This window comes from Anser cygnoides, chromosome 1, assembly GCF_040182565.1.
Source record: "Anser cygnoides isolate HZ-2024a breed goose chromosome 1, Taihu_goose_T2T_genome, whole genome shotgun sequence".
Lineage (NCBI taxonomy): Eukaryota > Metazoa > Chordata > Aves > Anseriformes > Anatidae > Anser > Anser cygnoides.
Window position 1 is genome coordinate 211,897,441 of NC_089873.1, and position 22,394 is coordinate 211,919,834.

The window sequence follows — 22,394 nt, forward strand, 5'->3', positions numbered from 1 at the left end:
GGGGTGCAGGGGCTGTGCTGGAGGTGGGGGGGGGGGCACGGGGCTGGTTCAGCCCCCAGGGCAAGTGGGGGTGACCCGGTGGTGCTGGGCCGGGCACGGGGGGGGTCCTGGGGTCCCCTGTGGGGTGTGCGTGTGTGCGATGGGGAGCAGCGTGGGGAGAGACAGAGCTGTGGGGTCGTGGAGGGCTGGGGGCCGGGGGTGGCCGGGGAGGTGCAGTGGGATGGGGACGGACGGGGACAGGCCTGGGAGGGGGACAGGTGATGGGGACGTGGGGATGGGGACAGGGATGGTGGAGACGGCAGGGGCAGGGATGCGGATGGGGGAATGAGGATGGAGGGAACGGGAACGGGGATGGGAACAGGGACAGGGATGGGGACGGGGATGGGGACGGGGATGGGGACGGGGACGCGGTGGTGGGTACAGGGATGGGGACGTGGCGACGGGGACAGAGACAAGGGCGGGGATGGGGACGGAGATGGGGACAGGGACGCGATGATGGGGCCGGGGCCGGGGGCAGGGATGGGGCCGGGCCGGCGAGGCCGCCGGGTCCGCGGGCACGAGCGGGGACGAGGCCAGGGACGCGCCCCCGCAGCCGCCCCGACGTGCGCCGCTCCGGGGCCGGGCCGGGGGCTCCGGGAGGGGGCCGGGGGGCCCGGGGGGGGGCGCTCCCGGCCGTCGGGCGCCCGTCGGGGCTCGGGGCCGGGCCGGGCTGGGCGGGCGCCCACGAAGGGTTAAGGGCGGGGGGCGGCGGGGGGAGGCGGCTCCGCCCGCTCCTGCTGCGCCCGCGGTCCCCGGGAGATATTGTCATGCAAAAGCCCCCGACGCCGCCAGCCATTGTCTCCCCGTCGCCGGGCCGGTATATTACGGGGCGCGGCGGCCCGGGGCGGGCGCGGCCGTGCATGGAGCGGCGGCCGGGGGCGGCGGGGCCGGGGCCGGCGGGCAGGCGGCCGAGGTAACCGGGGCGGCCGGGCCGGGGCCGGGGCCGGGCGGCTCCTCCGCTCGCCGCTCCATGTTCGCCATGGACTACTCCTACCTCAACTCGTACGACTCCTGCGTGGCGGCCATGGAGGCGTCCGCCTACGACTTCAGCTCCTGCAGCCAGGCCAACACGTTCCAGTACAGCCCCATGCGGGGCGGCTTCGGGGCCAGCCCGGCCTGCCCCCCCCTCGCCTCCGCCAACTGCGCGCTGGGCGCCCTGCGCGACCACCAGCCCTCGCCCTACTCGGCAGGTAACGGCCGGGCCCCGCCGAGCCGTCGGGGCCGCCGCGCCCCCGAGCCCCCCGCGCGCCCCCGCCGCGCCCCCGGGCTGCCCCGAGCGGCGGCGGCCCCGCGGCGGGGCCGGGAGGGGGTCCCCGCCGCCGCGCCCCCCCGCCGAGCCCCGCTTTCGTTGGCGCCGTCGGGGCGCTGCCCGCGGAGGAGCCGCGAACGAAGCGGCCGCGCTGCCGCCGCCCGCACCGGGACCGGCACCGGCACGGGCACGGGCACGGGCACCGGCACCGGCACCGGCACCGGCCGCGCTCCCCGCCGGCCCCGCTCCCGCCGGCCCGGGCCGCCCGGAGCCCCGCGCCCCGCAGTACGGCAGCGGCGGCAACGAAAGAAGGGGAACGGGGGGTGCGGGGAGGCAGCGCCCGAGCACCGGGACCGCTCTGCCTGTGCTGGGTCCCTGCCCGGTGCGTCCTGCCCGGTGCGTCCCGGTGCTTCCCGCCCGGTGCCTCCCGGTGCGTCCTGCCCGGTGCCTCCCGCCCGGTGCGTCCCGCACGGTGCAGCCCGGTGCCTCCTGCCCAGTGCTTCTGAGCCCTGTTCCTTCTCCCCTCTGGGTCCCTTCCCGCTGGGTTCCTTCGTGGTGCGTCCTGCCCGGTGCCTCCTGCCCAGTGCATCCTGCCCGGTGCATCCCCACCCGGTGCATCCCCACCCGGTGCATCCCAGCCCGGTGCACAACTCCCGCTGGGTGCCTTCCCTCCGGGTGCCTGCACGGTGCGTTCCCTCCTGGTGCACCCTGCTCAGATCAGCCTGCCCGCTGCATCCCCTCCCGCTGCATCCCCTCCCGGTGCATCCCTGCCCGGTGCATCCTTCTCATCAGCGGGTCCTGCCCGGTGCACCCAGCCCGCTGCATCCCCTCCCGGTGCGCCCAGCCCGGTGCGCCCAGCCCTGCCCGCCGTGCCGCCCCGCTCACGCCCGCCTCTCCCTCCCCAGTGCCGTACAAATTCTTCTCGGACCCGTCGGGCATCAACGAGAAGCGGAAGCAGCGGCGGATCCGGACCACGTTCACCAGCTCGCAGCTGAAGGAGCTGGAGAGGGTCTTTGCCGAGACGCACTACCCTGACATCTACACGCGCGAGGAGCTGGCCCTCAAGATCGACCTCACCGAGGCGCGGGTGCAGGTGAGCCGCGGGGACGGAGCGAGGGAGCTCCTGTTGGAGCCCCGGGGGGCTTGGGGACAGTGCTTGGGACCCTGCTGCTTTGCTCCCCAGTTTAGTGAGGTGTTGGACAAAGGGACCGGGACCCGGGGCTGGTTCCCAGTGCAGGGAATTGCAGCCGAACATGAGCGTGCGCCGTCCCCGGGCCGGTCTCCCTGGCAAAGCCGGGAGCGTTTCCCTGACCGTGGTGCGGAGCGGTCCCCAAAAACCATCAGTGATGGGGCGCAGGGAGGTGGCCAGGACCTGGTTCCGCCACCCATTCCCCATCAGCAATTTATTTATTAGAGCAGGGGGGTCGGACAGCATTGGTCCGTGCGAGGATGAGGGCCATGTTGCGGGCTGGGGCGCCCCGCGGTCAGCGCGAGCCCCTCTGGATGGGGCTGCGGGGCGATGTCCCACAGCGGGAGGGGACCCTCGGTCCCCACCCTGGCTGTCACAGTGGGAAGACCCCAGCCCCGCGGGTCTCCTGGCTGGAAAGCATCCCTTTTTACAGCTCTGCCGGCAGCTGGGGCGGTTCCTGTCCTGGCCGTGGGCTGCGGCAGGGTCTGGTGCAACCTCAGCTTTCCCTTCGCGAAGGGCAGGGACCCGGGGGGGCACCGGGACTGGGAAGAAGGGGGTGAAGGGTCCTCTAGGACCCCGCTCCCCTCTGCCCTGCTGCATCCCCCGCGGTGCCATGGAGCAGCCTGAGGCGGGGGCACAGCGCGTTCCCCCCCACCCAGCTCAGCCCCAGCTCCCCAGGTCAGCCCCGGCCCCGCAGCAGCGGCACCGCCTGCCAGCGGGACAGACGCTGCGACCAGGGGACAGGGGTCAGCCAGCCCCCAGCTCCATGCAGGGGGACGGTGACATCCCCAGCTAGCCGTGGGGACAGGACAGGACTCGGCTGCGGGGCCGAGCCTGGTGCCGGGAGGGGATCCCTAGAGCAGGGAGCGGAGGAGCAGAAGCGGCGCGGTGCCGCTCGGGGTGCAGCACACCCGGTCCTGGCTCCCGGCGCAGGGACGGAGCCGTCGGGAATTTTCCTCTGCTTGGGTTGGGCAGAGGAAAAAAATTTTTTATTTACCCTTTTATTATCTGATCGGTGGCGTGTTGGTGGGGGCGAGCATGTGCCGGGGGCTCTGTCCTGGAGCCGTGCAGGCTGCGTGTCCCCAGCAGTGCCACCCTCCCCGGCTGCGCGTGTCCGGGTGTCCCCACAGAGCGCTGCTGGTGCAGGGCTGCGGCGCCAGCGCCGAGTGGGGAAAGCACACAGAGCCCCGGGGCTTTAAAAAAAAATTAATTTAAAATTTTATTTAGCTATTTAATTCATTAACTAATCATTTTAAACTTTGAAATATTGCACCCTGGTGCCATCCCGGAGCCAGGAGCGGGGGCGTTGTGGAAAACATTTCGGCTGCGGTTGGGGCTGTGCAGGCAGCGGGGCCGTGAGCGGCAGCAGGGGCGAGACTCCCGCAGAGCTGTTTGCGATGTGGGGTCTCCAGCACGCCCTGAACCTACAGGAACGGTGGCGCTGGGTCTGTCTGGGTGATCCCGCCGTGAGCTGGATGCATGCAGGGGGAGGGCAGTCCCCGTGCAGCCCCCCGCAGCCCCTGCTTGGTGCCCCCACAGCCGGGCACGTCACTCGCTGCCCTCGCACACCCCGCTTCCATCGCCCGCCTGCAGCCACCCCCCCACCCCCCATGTATCTGGGGTCAATGCTGGGCTCCTAGCGGGGGGCGTCCCAGGGTGCACATCCCCAGCGCGGTCCTGGTTTGGGCTCACCAAGCCCCGGGATGGCGCCTGACCTGCTTTCCTTGGTGTGTCCCACCCCGTCCTGTCCTGTCCATTCCCATCCCCATCCCCATCCCCGTCCCCATCCCCATCCCCGTCCCCATCCCCATCCCCATCCCCATCCCCATCCCCATCCCCATCCCCATCTCCATCCCTGTTGTTTCTCACCCCCATCCCATCCCATCTCCACCTATATCTCTTCCCCATCCCAATCCCCATTCTTTTCCATCCCCATCCTCATCCCATTTCCATCTATATCTCATCCCCATCAAATCCCATCCCAATCCGCTCTCCATCCCCACCCCACTCCCATCTCTATCTCGTCCCCATCCTATCTCCATCCCCGTCCTTTCCCATTCCCATCCCATCTCCATCTCTATCTCATCCCCGTCCTCTTCTCATCCCATCCCAATCCCCTCTCCATCCCCACCCCACCCCCATCTCTATCTCACCCCCGTCCCCCCCCCCGCCCCCAGGTCTGGTTCCAGAACCGCCGGGCCAAGTTCCGCAAGCAGGAGCGCGCGGCCAACGCCAAGGGCGCGGGCGGCAGCAGCAGCAGCAGCGCCGGCGCCGCCGCCAGCAAGAAGCCGGAGCCGCGCTCGTCCTCGGAGGACGACGAGTCCAAGGAGTCGAACTGCAGCCCGACGCCCGACAGCACGGCCTCGCTGCCCGCCGGCGGCAGCCTGGGCAGCCCCGGGGGCAGCCTGAGCCCCAGCCCGGGCGCGGGGCAGCCCCTGGGGCCCGGGCACCCCCCGCAGCCCCTGAAGGCGCCCCTGTGGCCGGGCGTCAGCACCAGCAGCGGCGCCGCCAACACGGCCGAGCTGCTCAAAGCGTGGCAGCCGGCCGAAGCCATGCCCGGACCTTTCTCCGGCGTCCTCTCCTCCTTCCACAGGAAGCCCAACGCCCTCAAGACAAACCTCTTCTGATCCGACCCCCGCCCCCCTCGCCCACCCAGCTTCTGCCCCCCCCATCCCCAGCCCCCCGGGGACCCCACGGTGACGCCCCGCAAACTGCTGCTGGCTGGGGACAGGACAGGTCCCCCCCCCTCCACGTCCCCATCCCTGCACAGCCCCGGCCCCCTGCCCCGGCTCCCCAGGGGCTGCGGGACCCCCGCCCTCACCCGGAGCCCACCGGGATGCTCCGTGCTCGGTGCCTGCCCTGTGGGGGCACGGAGCCACGGGGGGGGGACACACATCCACGCACCCCGTGCCCGGGGTGCCGCCGGCACCGCAGATGCTGCAGGAGCAAGGGGTGAGCGCAGCGGGGTCAGCAGCCCCGCGACAAGCCTTGGGGGGGGGGCTGCAGCCGCCCCCAGCCCGGACGGGGTGCCCGAGGCGTGCCCATCGCTCCTGCACGTTTTGGGGGGGGGTCCCACCGTGCTGCGGACGCTGGTGCCCCCCCATCTCCCCCCCCCCCCCCCCCCATTTCTCCCCGCTACGCGTGGGCATCTCGGCATCCTTGGGGCGAGGAAGCACTTTAGGGGTCGGGATTCCAGAGGCCGGGGGGAGCAGCGAAGGGGCTCGGAGCGGCACCGAACTTCTGGGGGGGCCGCTGGAAGCACCGCACCCCCCCCGCCACGGGAGGCGATGCCGGGGCCGCCCAGCCCATGGACACGGAGCTGCCCCCCCCTCTGCTTTCTGGGGCTGGGGGCAGAGACCCCCCCCCCCCCTCGCCCACCCGGGGCGCGACGGGATTTGGGGAGGGGGCAGAAAGCAGAACCGGGGGGGCTTTGGCGAGGAGCTGGGAACGCCGCGAACGGGGCCGAGCCACCGGCAGCACCCCCGGTCCCCGTCCCGCTGTGACAGGGCTGGCACCCACCGAGGTGCCCCCCCCTCCCCCCCCCCGGGGCCAGGGCACCCCTCGGGGCCCCCCCAGGCCGGCGTGGGCGCGCGTACGTGTGTGTGTGTGTGTGCGTGTCCGTGTAGCTTCTCCAGCGCAGGGGGGGCGCGTGGCACCGGGTGGCACCGGGATGGGGGGGTCCCGGCCACCCCCTGCCCTTGCCCCCCCCCTGCGGGCAGCCCCGGTGCCCGTCCCCCTCCCGCGGTGGCTCCCCCGGGGACCTCTCCGGCTGCTGGATGAGGTTTTGGGGTTGGTTTTGGTTGGTTGTTTTTTTTTTCCCCCCCCTTTTTTTTTTTTTAACTGTTCTGTAATTTATTGAGCCCATTTGCAAATTATACTAATCCAAATAAAACTTAATTTATTGAAGAAGCCACAGGCTCCCTGCCACCGCAGGGCCGCCCCAAACCCTTGGGGGGGGGACACTGAGATTTTCCCCATCAAAAGCCCCCAGGCAGCTGCAGGGACCGGGACATGCAGCCCCCCCTCAGCCCCCCCCAGCAGTGGTGGGGAACCAGGGGGACAGAGGTCGTGCACCCCCCCAGGTGGGGGGCACAGGGCTGGGACCCTTCCAAAAGGGTCAGCGGCAGTGGTGTCCCTGCCCCCCCCCCAGCATGGGGCACATGGGACCAGGTCCTGGACCCCACTGGGACCAGTACCAAGCAGCCTGGGGGATCCTGCACCATACTGGGACCAGTACAAAGGGGCCGTGCTGCACTGGGACCAGTAGCCCAGCAGGGGACAACTGGGCCGGGGCTCTGGGGGGGGCAGAGGGGACGAAGGACGGGGGGGTCCCACACCAGGAGGCGAATCGGAGCACACGAGGCCGTTTATTGGGGGGGTACAGGCAGGGGCCACGCGGGGGGGGCGGCGGGGGGCAGCTCCTCATCCTCGCCCTTCGCCGCCTCTCCTCCGGGAACCCGGCGGAGCAGGGCGAGCTCCGGGTGGCCATTAAATTAAACGTTAAAAAAATAGCTCGTGATTTAAAAAAAAAATAAGGGGGGGGGGGAAGAAAACAAGGGAAAGAAACACGGAGCACGACACGGTGGCACGGTTTAGTAGGGTTAGGTTCACACCAAACGCCCCGCTGGCTAACGAACGGGGGGGGCCCGGCGCATCCTTCATCTCGGCCGGAGCGGGGGGCAGCAGGGGGGGTGCAGGACCCTGGGGGTGGTTTCGTGCCCCCCCCCCTGCCCCCCGAACCCTGGCACTTGTGGCTGGCGGAGCCCTGGGGTTCACCCCTTGCAGGGCAAGGCACGGCCCCGGGTCCCAGCTCGGGGTCCTGGGGGGCTCAGGGGGGGCTGAGCCGGGAAGGGCACTTGGTGAGGGGCCGGCTGGCAGCCCCCACTCCCCCCCCCCGGTGCCACCACGGAGGGGACAGAGCCGGGAGTACCGAAGGGAGCGGGGACACCGCGGAGGCACGGGCGGTGGCGAGGTGGGGATGGGCGAAGGCAGGGGGCCGGCGCTGCGCCAGGGTCCCCGTGGGATGCCCGGGGTTGGGGGGGACACCCAGGACTGGGGGGGACACCCAGGGGAGCCTCTCCATCCCATGGATGCACACAGTGGGTGGGTGCCCCCTCCCCATCCCCATCCCCATCCCACCCCATGGCATCAGAAGGCACTTGGGTACCAGCCCTGCAGGTGCTGGGCTGTAACAGGACCTCTTCCTCCTCCTCCTCCTCCTCCTCCTCCTCTTCCTCCTCCTCCTCCTCCCTGCCTGCAAGGGGCTGTGCTGGGAGCAGGGGGCACCCAGCCCTCACCAGACACCCCCAGGACTCACCCTAATTCCCCCCCCGATGGCACAACCACCCCCGGATGCGCGCTTGTCCCTTCTCCCAATAAATAAGAAATAACTTAAAACGCTGGGGGGCCCCAACTTAGGGCCCCCCCCATGAAATTGTCTGACCAGGACCCGCCGCCCCTCGCCCCTCTGCTTTGCCCCTGTCCGTCCCCCCCCTCCCCTACCCCCCGGTGTCACCCCAGCACCTGGGGGGGGGGGGAGGGCACGCTCCCATGGCCAGGGGTGGCTGCTGGTGACGGGGGGACACACGGCCACGGCCACGGGGGGGTCACGGTGGGCACGGCCGGCGGCTACTTCCTGAGCTGCAGGCTCTCCAGGAGGACACGCTTGTGGCCGGGGTCGAGGACACCAGCCTCCTCCAGGTCCTCCTCCGTGATATCGCTGCCAAAGCGGGGCCGGGGGGGGGACAACACAGGCGTCAGGCACCCGGCGCCCCGCAGCCCCCCCCCCGGGTGGGTCCCACCCCCGCCATAGGGTGGGGGGCTCGGGGCCGGTGCCCGCCCTCACCTGAGGAACTCGAGGTCGTCCCAGCCGTTGTGCACCAGCCCCTCCTCGTACCGCTCCAGCCCGATGGCCCGCAGCCACTCGCCCACGCTGGACTCGCCGGCGCCCGCGCCGCGGCCCGCCTGGCACAGCGCCTGCAACGGCACCCGTGGCACCGGGCGTGCACCCGCGGCACCGGGCGTGCACCCGTGGCACCGGGCGTGCACCCGTGGCACCGGGCGTGCACCCACGGCACCGGGCGTGCACCCGCGGCACCGGGCGTGCACCCGCACCAGCAGGGACCGAGTGCCCCGTGCCAGGGTCCCTCACCGGTACCGGTGGGTGGCCGTGCTCCTCTGTCGTGCCCCGAATCCCATCCCCATGTGTCCCCGAAACCCCATCCCTGAAACCCCCCATCCCCAAGAACCCCCTGCCCAAGACCCCATTCCCCAAAGGCCCCATCCCCGAGACCCCATCCCCGCGAATCCATCCCCAAAGCCCCCACCCCCGAACCCCTGTCCCCAAAACCCCCATCCCCAAAGCCCCATCCCCAAAACCCCATCCTCCCATACTACCATCCCCCAAAACCCCCATCCCCCAAAACCCCCGTCCCCCCGAAGCCCCCAACCCCCGAAGCCCCAACCCCCAAAGCCCCCATCCCCCAAAGCCCCCACCCCCCAACCCCCATCCCCAAAACCCCCGTCCCCCCAAACCCCATCCCCCCAAAGCCCCCACCCCCAAAGCCCCCGTCCCCCCAAAGCCCCCACCCCCAAAGCCCCCATCCCCAAAGCCCCCATCCCCCAAGCCCCCATCCCCAAAACCCCCGTCCCTCCAAACCCCATCAAAGCCCCCACCCCCAAAGCCCCCATCCCCCAAAGCCCCCATCCCCAAAGCCCCCATCCCCCAAAGCCCCCACCCCCCAAATCCCCATCCCTCCAAAGCCCCATCCCCCCAAAGCCCCCATCCCCAAAGCCCCCATCCCCAAAGCCCCATCCCCCCCCCATCCCCAAAACCCCATCCCCCCAAAGCCCCCACCCCCAAAGCCCCATCCCCCCCCCAAAAACCCCCATCCCCAAAGCCCCCGTCCCCATCCCTTTCCCACTCCATCCCGGGCAGGGGGGGTACAGGGACCCCCAGGGCAGGGGTGCTTGGGGAGCCCCAGGGCTGCGGGGCTGAGCCAGGATGGAGCCCCCCCCCCCCCCCCAGCTGTATTTTGTGCCCCCAGCCCCCCCGGCCCCCGTCACACCACCCCCACGCCACCCTCCCTATTACAGAACCCCCCCCCCCCAACCCCACATCCGCCCTCCAAGCACCCTGGGGACAGGGGCGGAGGGGGGCTGGCAGCAGTCACCAACCCCCCCCCCCCCGAAGCAACCGGGGGTCCCCACGCTGTGCCCCCCCCCCCCCCCCAGCACTCACCTCCTCGGCCAGGTCCTCCTCGATGCTCTCCCGGATGCAGTGGGGGGGGAAGGCGAGGGGGCGGCCGTAGTCGGGGTGCAGGCAGCGGGGGGGCAGCTCCAGCCGCCCCTTGCCGAGCAGCTGGGGGGGGCCCCCCCGCGCCGGCACCTCCCGGCCCCTGCCGTAGTCCACCTCGCTCAGCGTCTTGGCCATCTGCAGCACGGAGCACGAGCGGTCGTCCCGCACCCCCCCGGGCACCGCGGCCCCCCCGGGCGCCTCCAGCCCGAATCCGGCCCCGGTGGGCAGGGGGGGCCGGGGGTGCAGCTTGGGCGGGGGGGGCTCGGAGGACGCAGCCCCCAGCAGCTCCTTGGCGCTGGCGTAGAAGGGGTTCTCGGCCACCTCCAGCTCCCGGGGCAGCGGTGGGGGGGGGAAATCGGGGGGGGGCAGAGCCACGGGGCCGGGGTCCTCGTCCGAGGAGCTCTCCTCGCCGCGGCACGGCGGGGGGGGCCCGGCCGAGGGGTGCCGGCGGCGCTCGGGGGCCGCCGCCTTGCCCTTGGGGACGGGGGGCTTGCCGGGGGTCTCGGGCGCCAGCAGCTGGTGGGGGACCCCCTCCAGCACGTAGTACGCGGGGTTGTTGAAGCTGTTCTTCAGCGGCCCCCCCGACGGCTCCGCCGCTGGCTCCGGCTTGGACCTGCGGGTACAGGGGTGAGCGGGGGGGGCCGCGGGGGGCTGCAGCGTGCCCCCCAACACCAACCCTAACCCTGACCCCCCTACCCCTACCCCAAGTGCCCGTGCTCACCGGCTCGGCGCAGCCTCGTCCCGGGAGGTGCCGCGGTGCGGGGCGGAGGGGCGGGCAGCCAGCGGGGCGCTGCCCTTCTCGGGCTCCTCGGGGGGCTTTGCCGGGGGGGCTGCGGGCGGCTCTGCCCCCGTGGGTTTCCTCCCCGCAGACCTGGGGGGCGAGAGGCGTCGGGGCATCGTGCGCCATCCCGCAGGGACGCTCTGAGCATCGCCTGGCCCTGCCTGCACGGCCACGGCGGGGGAGATGCTCGCCGTCCCCCCCCCCCCAGACCCCCCCAGGGTGGTCTCCAAGCCCCCCCTTACTTGGCGTAATCCTGGGTGGCTCTGGCGCCCAGCGGCGCCTTCCCCTTGCCGGCGGCCGTCTCGTCCTTGTCAATGCTGATCCACTCTGCCAGGGGACGGGGAAGATGGGGGGCTCAGTGGGGGTCACCCCCGCCCCCCCCCCACCCCCCAAACCCCCCCACACACCCCCTGTGCTCACCGTAGAGCCGCTCGCGGGTGCCCATGCGCTCGGCGGGCACGCGCACCTTCATGGAGCCGCGGATGTTGCCCGTCTCCTCGCCGCGGTGCGCCAGGTAGGTGAGGAACTGCTGCGCCGTGCTGCCGATCATGGACTTGAGCGCGATCACGCACTCGCCTGGAGGGTGGGGGGTGGGTGTCAGGACGGGGGTGTCACGTCCCCGAGGGGCGCAGCCCGCCGTCGGCTCCCCGCGGGGGGCCACGCACCGTAGGACTCGTAGCCATCGAGGGACTTGACGGTGAGCAGCAGGTGCTGGTCCTGCAGGTACTCGATCTCGGAGAGGATGGGCTTCAGCTGCGGGCGAGGGGACGGGGGGGCTGGTGGGGGGCACGGGGGGGACCCCCGTGAGCCTCACCCCGGCCCCGTGCCCCAGCGGGGACCCTCACCGTGGGCAGCTGCCGGGACGACCACTGCACCTTGAGGAAGTTGATGTTGTCGCTGCTCTGGCTATCGTTCTCGAAGCTCTTCTTGAACTCTGCAAAAAAGGGGGGGGTGGCACGGTCCCAGCAGGTCCCCAGGGACCCCCAGCCCCGGGACCCCCCCCACCCCGGCGCTCACCCTCCAGGCAGGTGGAGTAAAACTCGATGAAGAACTTGGTGCGGCTGGCCGTCTTCACGATGGCCTCGATGCTCTCGAACTCGATGTACGCCTGGTCCGAGGACTTGGAGAGCCCTGTGGGGAGAGGGGAGCCGTGGGGACCCCCGGGGGCCGGGCCGGGGGCGTCCCCTTGTCCCTGCAGGGGTTGGGGACAGGCCACCCGCAGGCACCCGGGGCACGGAACGGGGGCACCCCACGGGGATGAGGGGGGGCAGGGTGTAGGGGTGCCCGCACCTTTCTTGGAGACGAACTGGGACGTCACCCCCACCTCGAAGGAGCCGAAGACGGGCGAGTGGTCGCTGGTCATGATGTCGTCTGTGCACCCTGCGGCACGAGGGGACAGCTCGGGTGGCCTGTCCCCACGGGGGGTGGCCTGTCCCCACGGGGGGGGGGGGTGGCCAGTCCCCAGCGCCTGTCCCCTGCCCTCCCTCACCGTAGGCATTGCAGTTGACGTGGGTCTCGGGGTAGGACTTCCAGAGGATGCGGTCGCACCAGGACGGGACGTTGGTGCGGACCTGGACGGGCACCGGATGGGGTTTTTTTTTTGGGGGGGGGGGGTAAGGGGGGTGGGTTAGGCAGAACCCGCCTCGAGGGCCCCCACCCTCCCCCAGCACCTACCCCCGTGGGCTTCTGCTTGTGCCACACGTAGGTGTCCCGCGAGCCGCGCTCGTAGCGGTACGTGGGGGGGAAGGTGATCTCCTCCTCGCCTGCCATAGGGGAAGAGGGGGTCAGGGGGGGCCTGGAGCCGCCCCCCCCAGCACCCAATGACCCCCCCCCCGGCCCCACGCCCTCACCGAATCGCAGGAAGACCTTGTGCTTCTCCTTCTCCAGGTTGAGCTGATCCACCTTGAGCAGCGGCTCGAACTCCTTGCGGCTGATGTAGTTGAGGATCTCCTGCGGGGCAGGGCAGGGCAGGGGGGGCTGGCACCGGGGGGGGGCACGCGGGCAGCCCCCGGCCCAGCAGGCACCCCGCGCCCCCCGGCACCTGGATGTCCATGTCCAGGCGGTAGTTGAGGTCCCCGAACCAGAAGAGGTGGGTGAAGCGCAGGGAGATGTCGAAGGAGCTCAGCTGCTTGTCCCCCAGCGAGAGCAGCCGCAGGATGTCCAGGTAGTTCTGGTTCCTCCTGCCGGGCAGCGGGCACCGCACAGACATCACAAGCGTGCAAGAGCCTGCACGCCCCCCCCAGGGAACAATGCAACCCCCCCCCCCCCAGCCACGTGCCGGACCCTCTCTGCTCTGTCCCCACGCGGGGACACCTCACTCGCCTCGCCGTCTTCTCGTTGCCCGAGGTGAGGTGGCAGTTGACGAAGCCGAAGGAGGTGCCGTTGAACATGAAGGAGACGCCCACGGCGCCCTTGTTGCCTGCGGGGACGGAGGGACGGGGGCAGGATCAGGCCGGGGCAGGGCGCTGGGGCTGCCTGTGGTGGCGGGGAGGTGCCCCCGGGCTCTGGTGATGGCGCAGACCCCACTGAGATGGTCAGCACAGGCTGCGCTGCACCGAGAGCAAGTGCCCAAAGCCCTCCTTGTGCAACGCACACGTGCCCAGAGCCCTCCCTGTGCAACACACGCGTGCCCAGAGCGCTCCCCAGGTGATGTACACGCACCCGGGCCCCACCTTGTGCAAGGCACGCACACCAAAACCCTGCCTCATGCAACACACGTGTGCCCAGAGCCCTCCCTGTGCAACCACACACCCCTGGAGCCCCCCCCCACCCCGTGCAAGGCACACGTGCCCCGAGCAGCAACGCACACGTGCGCCGTGCAACACACGGGCACACACCCAGGCGCACGCCCCGCCGCCTACCCAGCGTGTTGGCGATCCCCGTCTTGACGCTGGAGGTGCTGACGTGGCTGATGCGGTTCTCGTGCTCCGGCTTCACCAGCACCACGACCTTGATGTTCCACAGGGACTGCATGGCCACCTGGGGGCCGCGGGCCGTGAGGACCCCGCGGGGAGGGGCCCCGTCCCCGAGCCGTGACCGCAGCGTGCGCCGGGCACCAACACAACCACCCCCGGCAGCACCCGTGCAAGGGGTGCGCATGCTGCCAGCAGCTCCCTCCACCGCCTCCTGCACCCAAAGGCGAGCTCCTGCCACGCGGCAGACGAGCGGTGGCAGCGGACGGCCGCGGCGCCGGGGACCGCGACAGCTCCGAGCGCCCCGGCACCGCACACGCCCGCCCCGAAGCACCCGGTGCCGGCAGAGCCAGGATATCCCCAGCTCCCCGGAGGGGCCCGGGGCTCCTACCGGGCGGTACTCGATCTCCGTGAAGTCCTTGAGCACGGCGCGGAGGAAATCCACCCACTCCTTGTCCCCCATGGAGTTCTCCTGCGTGCCGAAGACGTAGATGTCGTGGGGGATGCTGACCGTCACCTCGTCCAGCGTCTTGCCCAGCCCCTTGGAGGTGAACCAGGAGGTGATGCTCTTGGGCGGGGGAACGCTGCCTGCGGGGGGGTGGGGGGGGCACAGTCAGGGGGGGCTGCCCGCGCTCAGCCCTTGCAGCCCCCCCAGCACGGGAGCCGTGGCCCCGCTCACCCATGTTCCAGGTGCCGATGAAGATGGAGATCATGTCGGGCTCGTCCTGGTGCGAGTGCTTGTTCTTCATCAGCTGCAGCAGCTGGCAGAAAGCCTCCCGCTTCTGGGGGGGCGGGCGGTGAGCCCCCCTGCACCCCACGCTGCGGCGAGCAGCCCCCAGCCCCGCAGGGACCAGCGATGCCCCCCCCCCCCCGTGCCCACCCCCTCTGAATACCACGCACCCGGGCACTGACGAAGATGAAGTCCTTGCGCTGCGTCTTGTCCTTCTCCTTCTCGAAGACGATGCCCAGCTTGTTCTGCACCCGCTGCGACTTGATCAGCTGCCGGACTGGGGGGGCAGGGGGGAATCAGAGAGGTGCCGAGCTCCTGGGGGGGCTCGGACCACTGCGGGGTGCCGAGGACCCCCCCCAACCGCCACCACGCAGCGCCGCCCAGGAGAGCTGGGTGCAGCCGTGCCCGCGGGCCCCGCTCACTCTTGTCGTGGGTGAAGGTGTTCCAGTCCTCCTGCGAGTCCTTCTGCTTCTTCAGCACCACCAGCTTGCCGCCCTCCACGTCCACGCTCAGCGTGTACTTCTGCGACTTGCCGATCTTGGTCAGGTCCCCCAGGGTGACGTCCAGCTTCACCTGCGGGCGGGCACGGGGCGCTGCGGCTGCCAGCCCGGGGAGGGGGCCGGGGACGTCCCCCTGGGTACCGCGCTCCCGGGACTCACCTCGAAGGTCTGCACGGGGATGCTCTTGGCTTTGCGGGAGAGGGGCTGCGCCGGCGGAGCCGGGGTGGCCGAGCTCATCTCCTGCAGAACTTTGAGCGCCTGGGGGAGAGCCGAGCGTGGCCGTCAGCTCCCAGCCCCCGCCCGGCCCCGCGGCACGGCCGCCCGCCCCGGCGCTCACCTTCTTCTCGATGCTGGAGAGGAAATCCTTCAGCACGGACAGCTTCAGCACCAGGCTCTCCAGCTCCTGCTCCCCGCTCTGCGTCGCCGTCTGGAAGCCCCCGGGGCGTCACGGCTCCCGTGTGGGGCAGGATGGGGCCCCCCCAGCCCCGCTCCCAGACCCCGGCACCCACCATCCCAGCCCCCCGGGATGGGCGGGACGGGGAGGGCATCTCCCTGCCACCCAAGTGCGCGGCGCTGCGGGCACCACGGGCACCTCAGCCTGCCCCAGGGGAGCCTGGAGAGCCACCACGGCCAGGGGACGTCACCGCCGCGTCCCCGTGCCCTCGCCCCCTCACCTGCTGGAGGATTTTGGAGACCATGGGGGAGCTCTGCTGGTCGAACACCTTGGAGAGGATCTCCAGCCCCGCCAGCACCTTGTCCACCTCGCTGCGGGGAGAGGGCGGGCGTCAGCGGGCGGCACAACGTCCGTCCGTCCGTCCGTCCGTCCCCAGCACACGGCGCTCACCTGTGCAGCCGCTTGCAGGAGGTGACGAGGGTCTTGTTGAGGTGGGGCAGGCTGCTGGCCCCCGCCTTGACGGCCTCCAGGTCCAGCGTGTAGCTGCCCTTCAGGTACTCGTGGGAGATGCTGGTGAGGCCGTTGGTGCTGCGGAAGGAGCCGGGTGAGGGACGGGATGGGGACGGGCACGGCGATGCCGTGGGGACGCGGGGACGGGGGGACACGGCTCCTCACCTCTCCGCCGCCGCCTCGGGCACCACCGGCCCCGGGCTGCCGGGGCTGAGCCCCACGGAGGAACTCGAGAAGCTGCTGGAGCCGGAGCGCGGGGGCAGCGGGGGCTTCTCGTCCTCGCCATCTGCAAGGGAGCGGGGTGGGCGTCACAGCACCGGCGGGCACAGGGACCCCCGGCGGGGAGAGGGGACGCCCTGCGTACCCGAGTAGTCCCTGTCCTCCGCGCTCTCCTTCTCCTTCTCCCTCTCGACGGGGAAGAGCAGGGTGCAGACCAGCCCCTGGTTGGGCTGCAGGTACAGGGCGATCAGCTCGCTCAGCGTCTTGAAGCGCCTCACCTGCACGCCCTGCGACGTCTGCGGGGACACGGCCGCCGTCACCGCCCGCTTTCGGGGTGCCCGGGGCGCGCGGCGAGGCGGGGACGGGGACGCTGGCCGGGCCGGCTGGCACAGCACGGGGAGCACGCAGCCGGCGCCCGGCCGGCAGCCATCCCGCTGCCTCCTCCCTGCCGGGGGCGGCTCTTTCCTGTCTGCCCGCACGGCACAAAGGGGCTTCTGTTGCTCTAAAAATACGCGGCGGCGCGGGCCGGCCAAGAGCAGCACCGCGGAGGCGCCCGGCCGCGCCGCGGGGCCGCTCGCTCGTGGCGCAGGGACGAGCCCTGCACCCACCCCACGGGGCAGGGAGCCTCCAGCCACGAAGAGCTGGAGCACACCGGGGTCCCCGCTCCGCCGAGCGCCCCCAGACCCCTTGGCGATGGCCAGCCCCCCCCCGGTGGGGTGTCCCCACGTGTCCCCCCGGGGTGGCCGCGCCACCCACCTGCACGGCCAGGAAGTCCTCCTCGTCGGGCAGGATGCGGTACGTGTGGACGTGCTTCTGGAACCTGCGGGCAGGCGAGGAGCAGGCGTCAGGCGGGGGACACCCGCGGGGGCCGGCCGCTTGCGGGGTCCCCAAAGCCGGGGGGAGCAGGAGACCCCATCCTGCGGGCACCCCGTGCCATCACCAGCACCCACAGGGGGCCCCAAACACAGAGCTGGATGCACTCGCTCGGCTCCAGCACCACCACCGCCTCATGCAACGAGCTGCCCGGCCTCAGCCCGGCTCACAGGGGGGGCTCCTGCCCTCCCCCAGAGCTCGCCCCAAGGGGGGACGTGCGCCTGGCCCTCCCCTCGTCCCCCCGGGCGATGCCCCACGCCATGCAGCGCGGCCGCACGCGTCCCGAAGCGGGCAGGGAGCCGCTGGCAGCGGGCGGCCAGGAAGCAATCTGTTTTCCCCTGGAAGCGCGCAGGAACCGGGGACGCGATCCCGGGGCAGGGGGTGACGGGCGGCGATGAGAGACGGGGTGCCGGTGCCGCGGGGAGCGGGACCCCGCGCCCGCCATCCCCTGCCCGCCCGGGTGCTGCCCACCCGGGACGCTCGGCTGCGGTGCTGCGGGGGGTGACCCCCACCCCCCCCCGGGGCACGCAGACCCCCAGCTCCGCGTGGCCCCCCGAGGCGGCCGTCACGGTCGCTCCGTGCCACGGGGCCACGGGGGCGGACGCCACCGCCTCGCCCCACGCTCCCGGAAGGAAATCTAAAAATACGGCTGGCACCGAAACGCGGCACCAAAATAAACCCTGCGGGGACGGGGAGGGACGGGCCGGCCGAGACCCACGGGCTGCAGTGGGACAAGGCGGGGGGGGGGGGGGGGGTGACCCACGTGCCAGGACCCCGGCACGGCCAGGACCCCCCCCCGGGGCTGCCGTTCGTGGCCGTCCCCAGGTGCCGGTGGCCGGGACGGTGGCTCCCGGGCTGGCCCCCGGCCACGGGACGCGCAGAGGTCACCGCGCGGCTGTCACCGCGCCAGGGCCACCTGTCAGCGGGACACGGCTCGGCCACGGGGCTGGGGGGGGGGGGGGGGGGCACCGGGGCAGGATCTGTCCCCGCGGCACCGTCCCCGTGCCACCCGAGGGGGACATCCCGGGCGTCCCGGGGGCAGAGTTAGGGGAATTTGGGGCCACAGGGCAGCAGGGTGCCCCCGAGGCGCCCCCCATCCCCCTTGATGCCCCTCCAGTGCCACGGCGCAAGCACCCCCCCATAGTAAAAGGACCCCCCCATTCCTGCCCCATGCCATGGGCACAACCTGGCTGTGCCCCCCCCCCCAACACAAGGCCCTCCCCGGGGTTATTCCACCGCCGGAGGCAGGAACGGCGCCAAGGTGTCGCAGTGCTGGGGGGGCCGCAGGAGCCGATGGTCCCAAACCAGCCCCCCCACACCTCTATCCCCCCCCCCCACTGACACGGCCATGGGGAGCCCTGGCTGGGACACGGGGAACCCCCCCAGATTGGGGGGGGGGGGGTCTGAATGGGAAACCCTGCTGGGGGGGCAAAGGGGGGGGCGTATGGGGAGCCCCAGCTGAGGGATCCTGGGCGGCTACAAAGGGGGGGACCCCAGCTGGGGGGGTGGGGGGGGGCACACGGGGAACCCCAAGCTGGGGTCAGGGGGCTCCACGCAGGAAATCCCGGGGGGGGGGGGGGCACACAGAGAGCCCCAGCTGCGGGGTCACAAGGGGTCTCCGTGGGGAGCCCCAGGCTGAGGGTCTCCACACCAGGAGCCCCAGCGGGGGTGGGGGGGGCACAGGGAGGCGTAGGGGAGCCCCCTCACAGGGGTCGGCGGGGGGGGGGTCCCGGGGGGGCTGCAGGGCAGGCCCCGTCCCCGGCGGCTCAGCCCCGCTCGTGGCTATTTCTGTGACTAATCCTGGCGGCCGGGGAGCCGCACAAAGGGCCTTTATGTGGGCGCGCGGCCGGACGCTGGGCCCCCCCCCGACACCCTGCCGCAGCCCCCCCAACCCCTCCCCGAGCCGCGCTCACCCCTTCGCAGCCCCCAGCACCCAAGGGAGAGGTCGCACCCCCGGGGGGGGGGGTCCCCGCTCCGAGGGTCCCCGGTGCATTACTCGCCATCAATCACCGGAGACAGGGCTCCAGCCTGGCCCCACCGCCCCGGGGGGACCCCCACGGGGACCCCGAGTGCCGGCGCCCGTCCCGCCAGCACCCGGCCACCGTCCCCAGCACCGGCACCGCCAGCTCCCGCGGCACCCGGCACGGGCAGGGCCGCGGCGGCCGGTGCCGGCGGGAGGGTTAAAGGAAGCCGGCGCTGCCGGGATCCCGGCGCGGTTCCCCTTCCTCCTCCTGCCCCCGCGGCTATTTTTAGGCCCCCGGCCGCTCTCCCCGCGCCGATCCGGCCGGCTGGGGCCGAGCAGCCGGGGGGAGAGGCCCGGAGCCCCCCCCCGGGGCTGGGGGCTCGGAGTGGGGGAGCCTGGCCCGTGTGGGGGCCACAGCCGGGATGGAGGAGCGTGGGGATGGGGGGGGTGTCCGTGGGCAGGGGGCCGGCAGCACGGCAAGGACAGAAGGCACAAAACGGCTCCTGCCTGAGCGTGGCCAGGCCAGGGCACGGGGGGGGGGGGACACACCGCCAGCCCCGGGGGGACGCCGCAGCCCCACCGAGGGCAGGGCGAGGGGGCAGAACGAGCCCCCGGTTCCCCCCGCGCCAGGAGCCCGGGAAGCGGGGGCAGCGAGGCCCGTCCCACCGGGACGCAGCACCCCGCGCGCCACCCGGCTTCGTGGTGGCCACGTGGCCAGGAGCCGAGCTCGGGCAGGCCCCGGGGAGCGGACGCGTGCCGTGGCACCACGAGGTGCGCCCCCCCCCCGGCACCCGGCACGGCCCCGGGGCAGGGCTGGCGGCGGCCTCACGCCGGCCCCGCTGGTTCTCCCTCGTTTGCCCTAAGGAGCGAGCGGCGGCCGTCGCCCACAGGCTGCTTTCAAGGTGCCCTCGCCGCCACGCGGCGCCGCCTGCCCCAAAACCACATCAAGGTGCCCGGCCCCGAGCACCCCGGTGCGCGCGGAGCCGCCCCGCGCGGCCGTGCTGCCACAGCCCCGGGCCGTGCCGAGGGTTTGGGGACGGCCTGGCCCGGTTCCACCACGCGGGGACCCCCGGGCTGCTGCCCCGAGGCCACCGGGCAGGGTGGTGGCACCGCGGGGACGTGCCGTGGCCACCAAAGGGACCCCCGGGCACGGCGCTCGCCCGGGGCCACCGAGCTCTGTGCGCCCGTCACGGGTGGCGCAACGTCCCCGCAGCCCGGGGAAGGGGACGATGCCGCAGGGCCCCCATGCTGGCGTCCCCGCACCCTGGTGGCCCCCTGGGGTGACACGGGGTGGCCGGCCTGGCGGCCCCCGTGGCACTGCCCCAAGCCGGGTAGGCCTGTCCCAGCTGTCCCCATGCGTGGCCCTGCCTCAGTTTCCCCGCGCTGCAGGTCGGCTGCCCCCCACCCCAGGCGGGAAGGGGCTGGGGGAGACCCCCCCCCCCCCAAGACCCCAAAGGGACCCCAGGGTGCTGGGTTTGGAAACGGTCCCGGTGCCCATCTGATCCCAACCAGGGGTGTCTGGGGGGCGCAGCCACCCCAAAAGGCACAGAGAGACCCAGATGGGAGGGGGGAAAGGGGGGGGGACAAGGGGTGCAGGGAAGTAACCCCCCCCCACACACTGCCCAGGCTGGGACCTGCTCTGCCACCCACCCCCAAAGCCGGGGACCCCCAGACCCACGGCCATGGGGCAGCACAGCCCCGTCCCCATCCCCAGGACCCCCGGCAGCCCCCTGGGACCCCCCCAGTCCCCGCTGCAGGCGCCTCCCCCCCCAGTGCCAGTGCCCCCCCCCTGCTCTGCCAGACCCCAACCACAGCAGTGGGTGCCAGCCCCCCCCATGCCCATCACCCCCAGCCCCAAACGGTGCCCGTTCCCCCCCCCCCGGTGCCCGGTCCCCCCACAACACCAGCAGCCCCCACACCTCGTGCCCCCCCCATGCCCGCTGTCCCACTGGGTGCCAGTGACCCCCCCAGCACCCCCATGCTGGACCCCCAGCGCCATTTCCTGCCCCCGTGCCCGGTGCCCCCCCAGGTACCAATGACCCCCCCGGTACTCGGTGCCCCCCCAGTAATCCCTGGTGCCGTTCCCCCCCCCAGTGCCCACGGCCCCACTGGTGCCCGGTGCCCCCCCGGTGCCATCTCCCCCCCCGTACCCCCAGGTGCCAGTAACCCACCTGTGTGCCCCCCCCCAGATTCTCAGTGAGCCCCCGGGTGCCAGTAACCCCCCCCTGTTCCCAGTGACCCCCTGGCACCCCACGGTGCCGTTGCCCCCCTCTGGGGCCGACCACCTCCCCGGATCCCGACCACCCCCCCCGGGTCCTGGTCTTGGTCCCGGTCCCATTCTCCCCCCTGGGTCTCGTTGCCCCCCCAGGTCCCAGTCTCCCCCCCGTGCCCCGATCACCCCCCCAGGTCCAGATCCCAATCCCGGTCCCGTTCTCCCCCCCGGGTCTCATTACCCCCCCGGGTCCCATTTCCCCCCCCGGGTCCTGTTCTCCCCCCACTGCCTGTTCACCCCCCCGGGGTCCCGATCACCCCCCAGTCCCGGTCCCGGTCCCGTTCACCCCCCCGGGTCCCGTTTGCCCCCCTGGTGCCTGATCACCCTCCCAGGTCCAGATCCTGGTCCCGGTCCCGTTTACCCCCCCTCCGGGTCTCATTACCCCCCGGTGCCCATCGCCCCCCCGGGTCCCGTTCCACCCCCGGGTCCCATCGCCCCCCCGTGCCTCGTTTCCCCCGGTGCCCCATTCCCCCCCCTGGTGCCCGTCGCCCCCCCGGGTCTCGGGTCCCGTTACCCCCCCGACTCCCGTTTGCCCCCCGGGTCTCGTTCCCCTCGGTGCCCCATCCCCCCCCCGGTGCCCGTCGCCCCCCCCCGACTCCCGATCACCCCCCTGGGTCCGGGTCCCGGTCCCCCCCCGATTCCCGTTGCCCCCCCCGGTGCCCGTTCCCCCTCGGGGTCCCGTTCCCCCCGGTGCCCCCCGGGTCTCGTTCGGCCCCCGGTGCCCGTCACCCCCCCGTGCCCCGTTACTCCCGATCCCCCCCCGGTGCCCGTCACCCCCCCGGCTCCCGGATCCCGTTCCCCCCCCGGTGCCCGTTCCCCCCCGGGTCCCATCGCCCCCCCGGTGCCCGTTCCCCCCGGTGCCCTCCGACTCCCGTTCCCCCCCCCGACTCCCGATCTCCCCCCGGTGCCCGGATCCCGTTCCCCCCCCGGTGCCCGCTCCCCCCCCGGTGCCCGTTCCCCCCCGGGTCCCATCGCCCCCCCGGTGCCCGTTCCCCCCGGTGCCCCCCGGGTCCCGTTCCCCCCCCGGGTCCCGTCCCCCCCCCGGTGCCCGCCCCCCCCGCACTCACAGCACACACAGCGCGTACGCCCCCGCCACGCTCTCGCTGTCCCGCACCAGGAAGCTGCCGTCGCGCCCGGCCCGGGCCAGCAGCTCCTCGGCGGCGGCCCGGCTCAGGTCCCGGTGGTACCAGGGCGGCGCCGGCCCCCCCGGGGCCCCCGCACCCGCCATGCTCCGCCGGGGCCGCGCTCCGCGCTGGGGACGGGCCGGGGGCGGGGGGGGGGGGGGGGAAGGGGGGGGGTGGACGAACGGCGGCGGGGGGGGGCGGGGGGAGCCGGGGGGGCGGGGAGGACCGGGGAGGGGCGGGGGCACCGGGAGGGGGCGGGGGGGGGGCACCGACGGGGCGGGGAGCGGCGGGGGCGGGGCGGGGGGAGGGGCGGTTGGGGGGGGGACGGGGGGGGAGGGAGGG

At 72.8% G+C, this 22,394-nt stretch overlaps 2 protein-coding genes across 3 annotated transcripts; one reads left to right on the forward strand and one right to left on the reverse strand.

Annotated features, from left to right (window-relative positions):
- The first annotated feature begins 836 nt into the window (after positions 1-836).
- PHOX2A (paired like homeobox 2A) lies at positions 837-6,293 on the forward strand. The gene is made up of 3 exons (XM_066990087.1): positions 837-1,229; positions 2,194-2,381; positions 4,655-6,293. Exons 1-3 carry the CDS (start codon positions 1,010-1,012, stop codon positions 5,102-5,104), a joined length of 858 nt encoding a protein of 285 aa, XP_066846188.1. The 5' UTR covers positions 837-1,009; the 3' UTR covers positions 5,105-6,293.
- Positions 6,294-6,825: 532 nt separating this feature from the next.
- Positions 6,826-22,200, reverse strand: INPPL1 (inositol polyphosphate phosphatase like 1). 2 transcript variants are annotated; one of them, XM_066990085.1, is made up of 28 exons: positions 21,996-22,200; positions 16,577-16,640; positions 15,966-16,116; positions 15,767-15,887; positions 15,542-15,679; positions 15,372-15,462; positions 15,035-15,124; positions 14,857-14,955; positions 14,620-14,770; positions 14,368-14,474; positions 14,147-14,249; positions 13,859-14,055; positions 13,417-13,534; positions 12,878-12,974; positions 12,597-12,735; positions 12,406-12,505; positions 12,230-12,318; positions 12,045-12,126; positions 11,846-11,935; positions 11,573-11,686; positions 11,401-11,489; positions 11,221-11,308; positions 10,976-11,131; positions 10,798-10,882; positions 10,496-10,645; positions 9,718-10,387; positions 8,323-8,453; positions 6,826-8,196 (listed from the first exon to the last, which is right to left on the reverse strand). In XM_066990085.1, exons 1-28 carry the CDS (start codon positions 22,154-22,156, stop codon positions 8,106-8,108), a joined length of 3,762 nt encoding a protein of 1,253 aa, XP_066846186.1. In that variant the 5' UTR covers positions 22,157-22,200; the 3' UTR covers positions 6,826-8,105. The 2 variants fall into 2 exon arrangements, with proteins under 2 accessions (XP_066846186.1, XP_066846187.1); XM_066990086.1 differs by lacking the exon at positions 21,996-22,200 and adding an exon at positions 18,607-18,828.
- Between the last annotated feature and the right edge of the window lie 194 nt (positions 22,201-22,394).

Bases quoted from the DNA above. Each gene is read 5' to 3' on its own strand.
- PHOX2A (XM_066990087.1), top strand. From the start codon at position 1,010: ATGTTCGCCATGGACTACTCCTACCTCAACTCGTACGACTCCTGCGTG. The intron at 1,230-2,193 runs GTAACGGCCGGG...CTCCCTCCCCAG, and splicing joins GCCCTCGCCCTACTCGGCAG to TGCCGTACAAATTCTTCTCG. The intron at 2,382-4,654 runs GTGAGCCGCGGG...CCCCGCCCCCAG, and splicing joins TCACCGAGGCGCGGGTGCAG to GTCTGGTTCCAGAACCGCCG.
- INPPL1 (XM_066990085.1), bottom strand. From the start codon at position 22,156: ATGGCGGGTGCGGGGGCCCCGGGGGGGCCGGCGCCGCCCTGGTACCAC. The intron at 11,936-12,044 runs GTGAGGGAGGGC...CTCGTGCCGCAG, and splicing joins CGTCAACTGCAATGCCTACG to GGTGCACAGACGACATCATG. The intron at 10,883-10,975 runs GTGAGCACAGGG...GTCCCCTGGCAG, and splicing joins CACCCGCGAGCGGCTCTACG to AGTGGATCAGCATTGACAAG.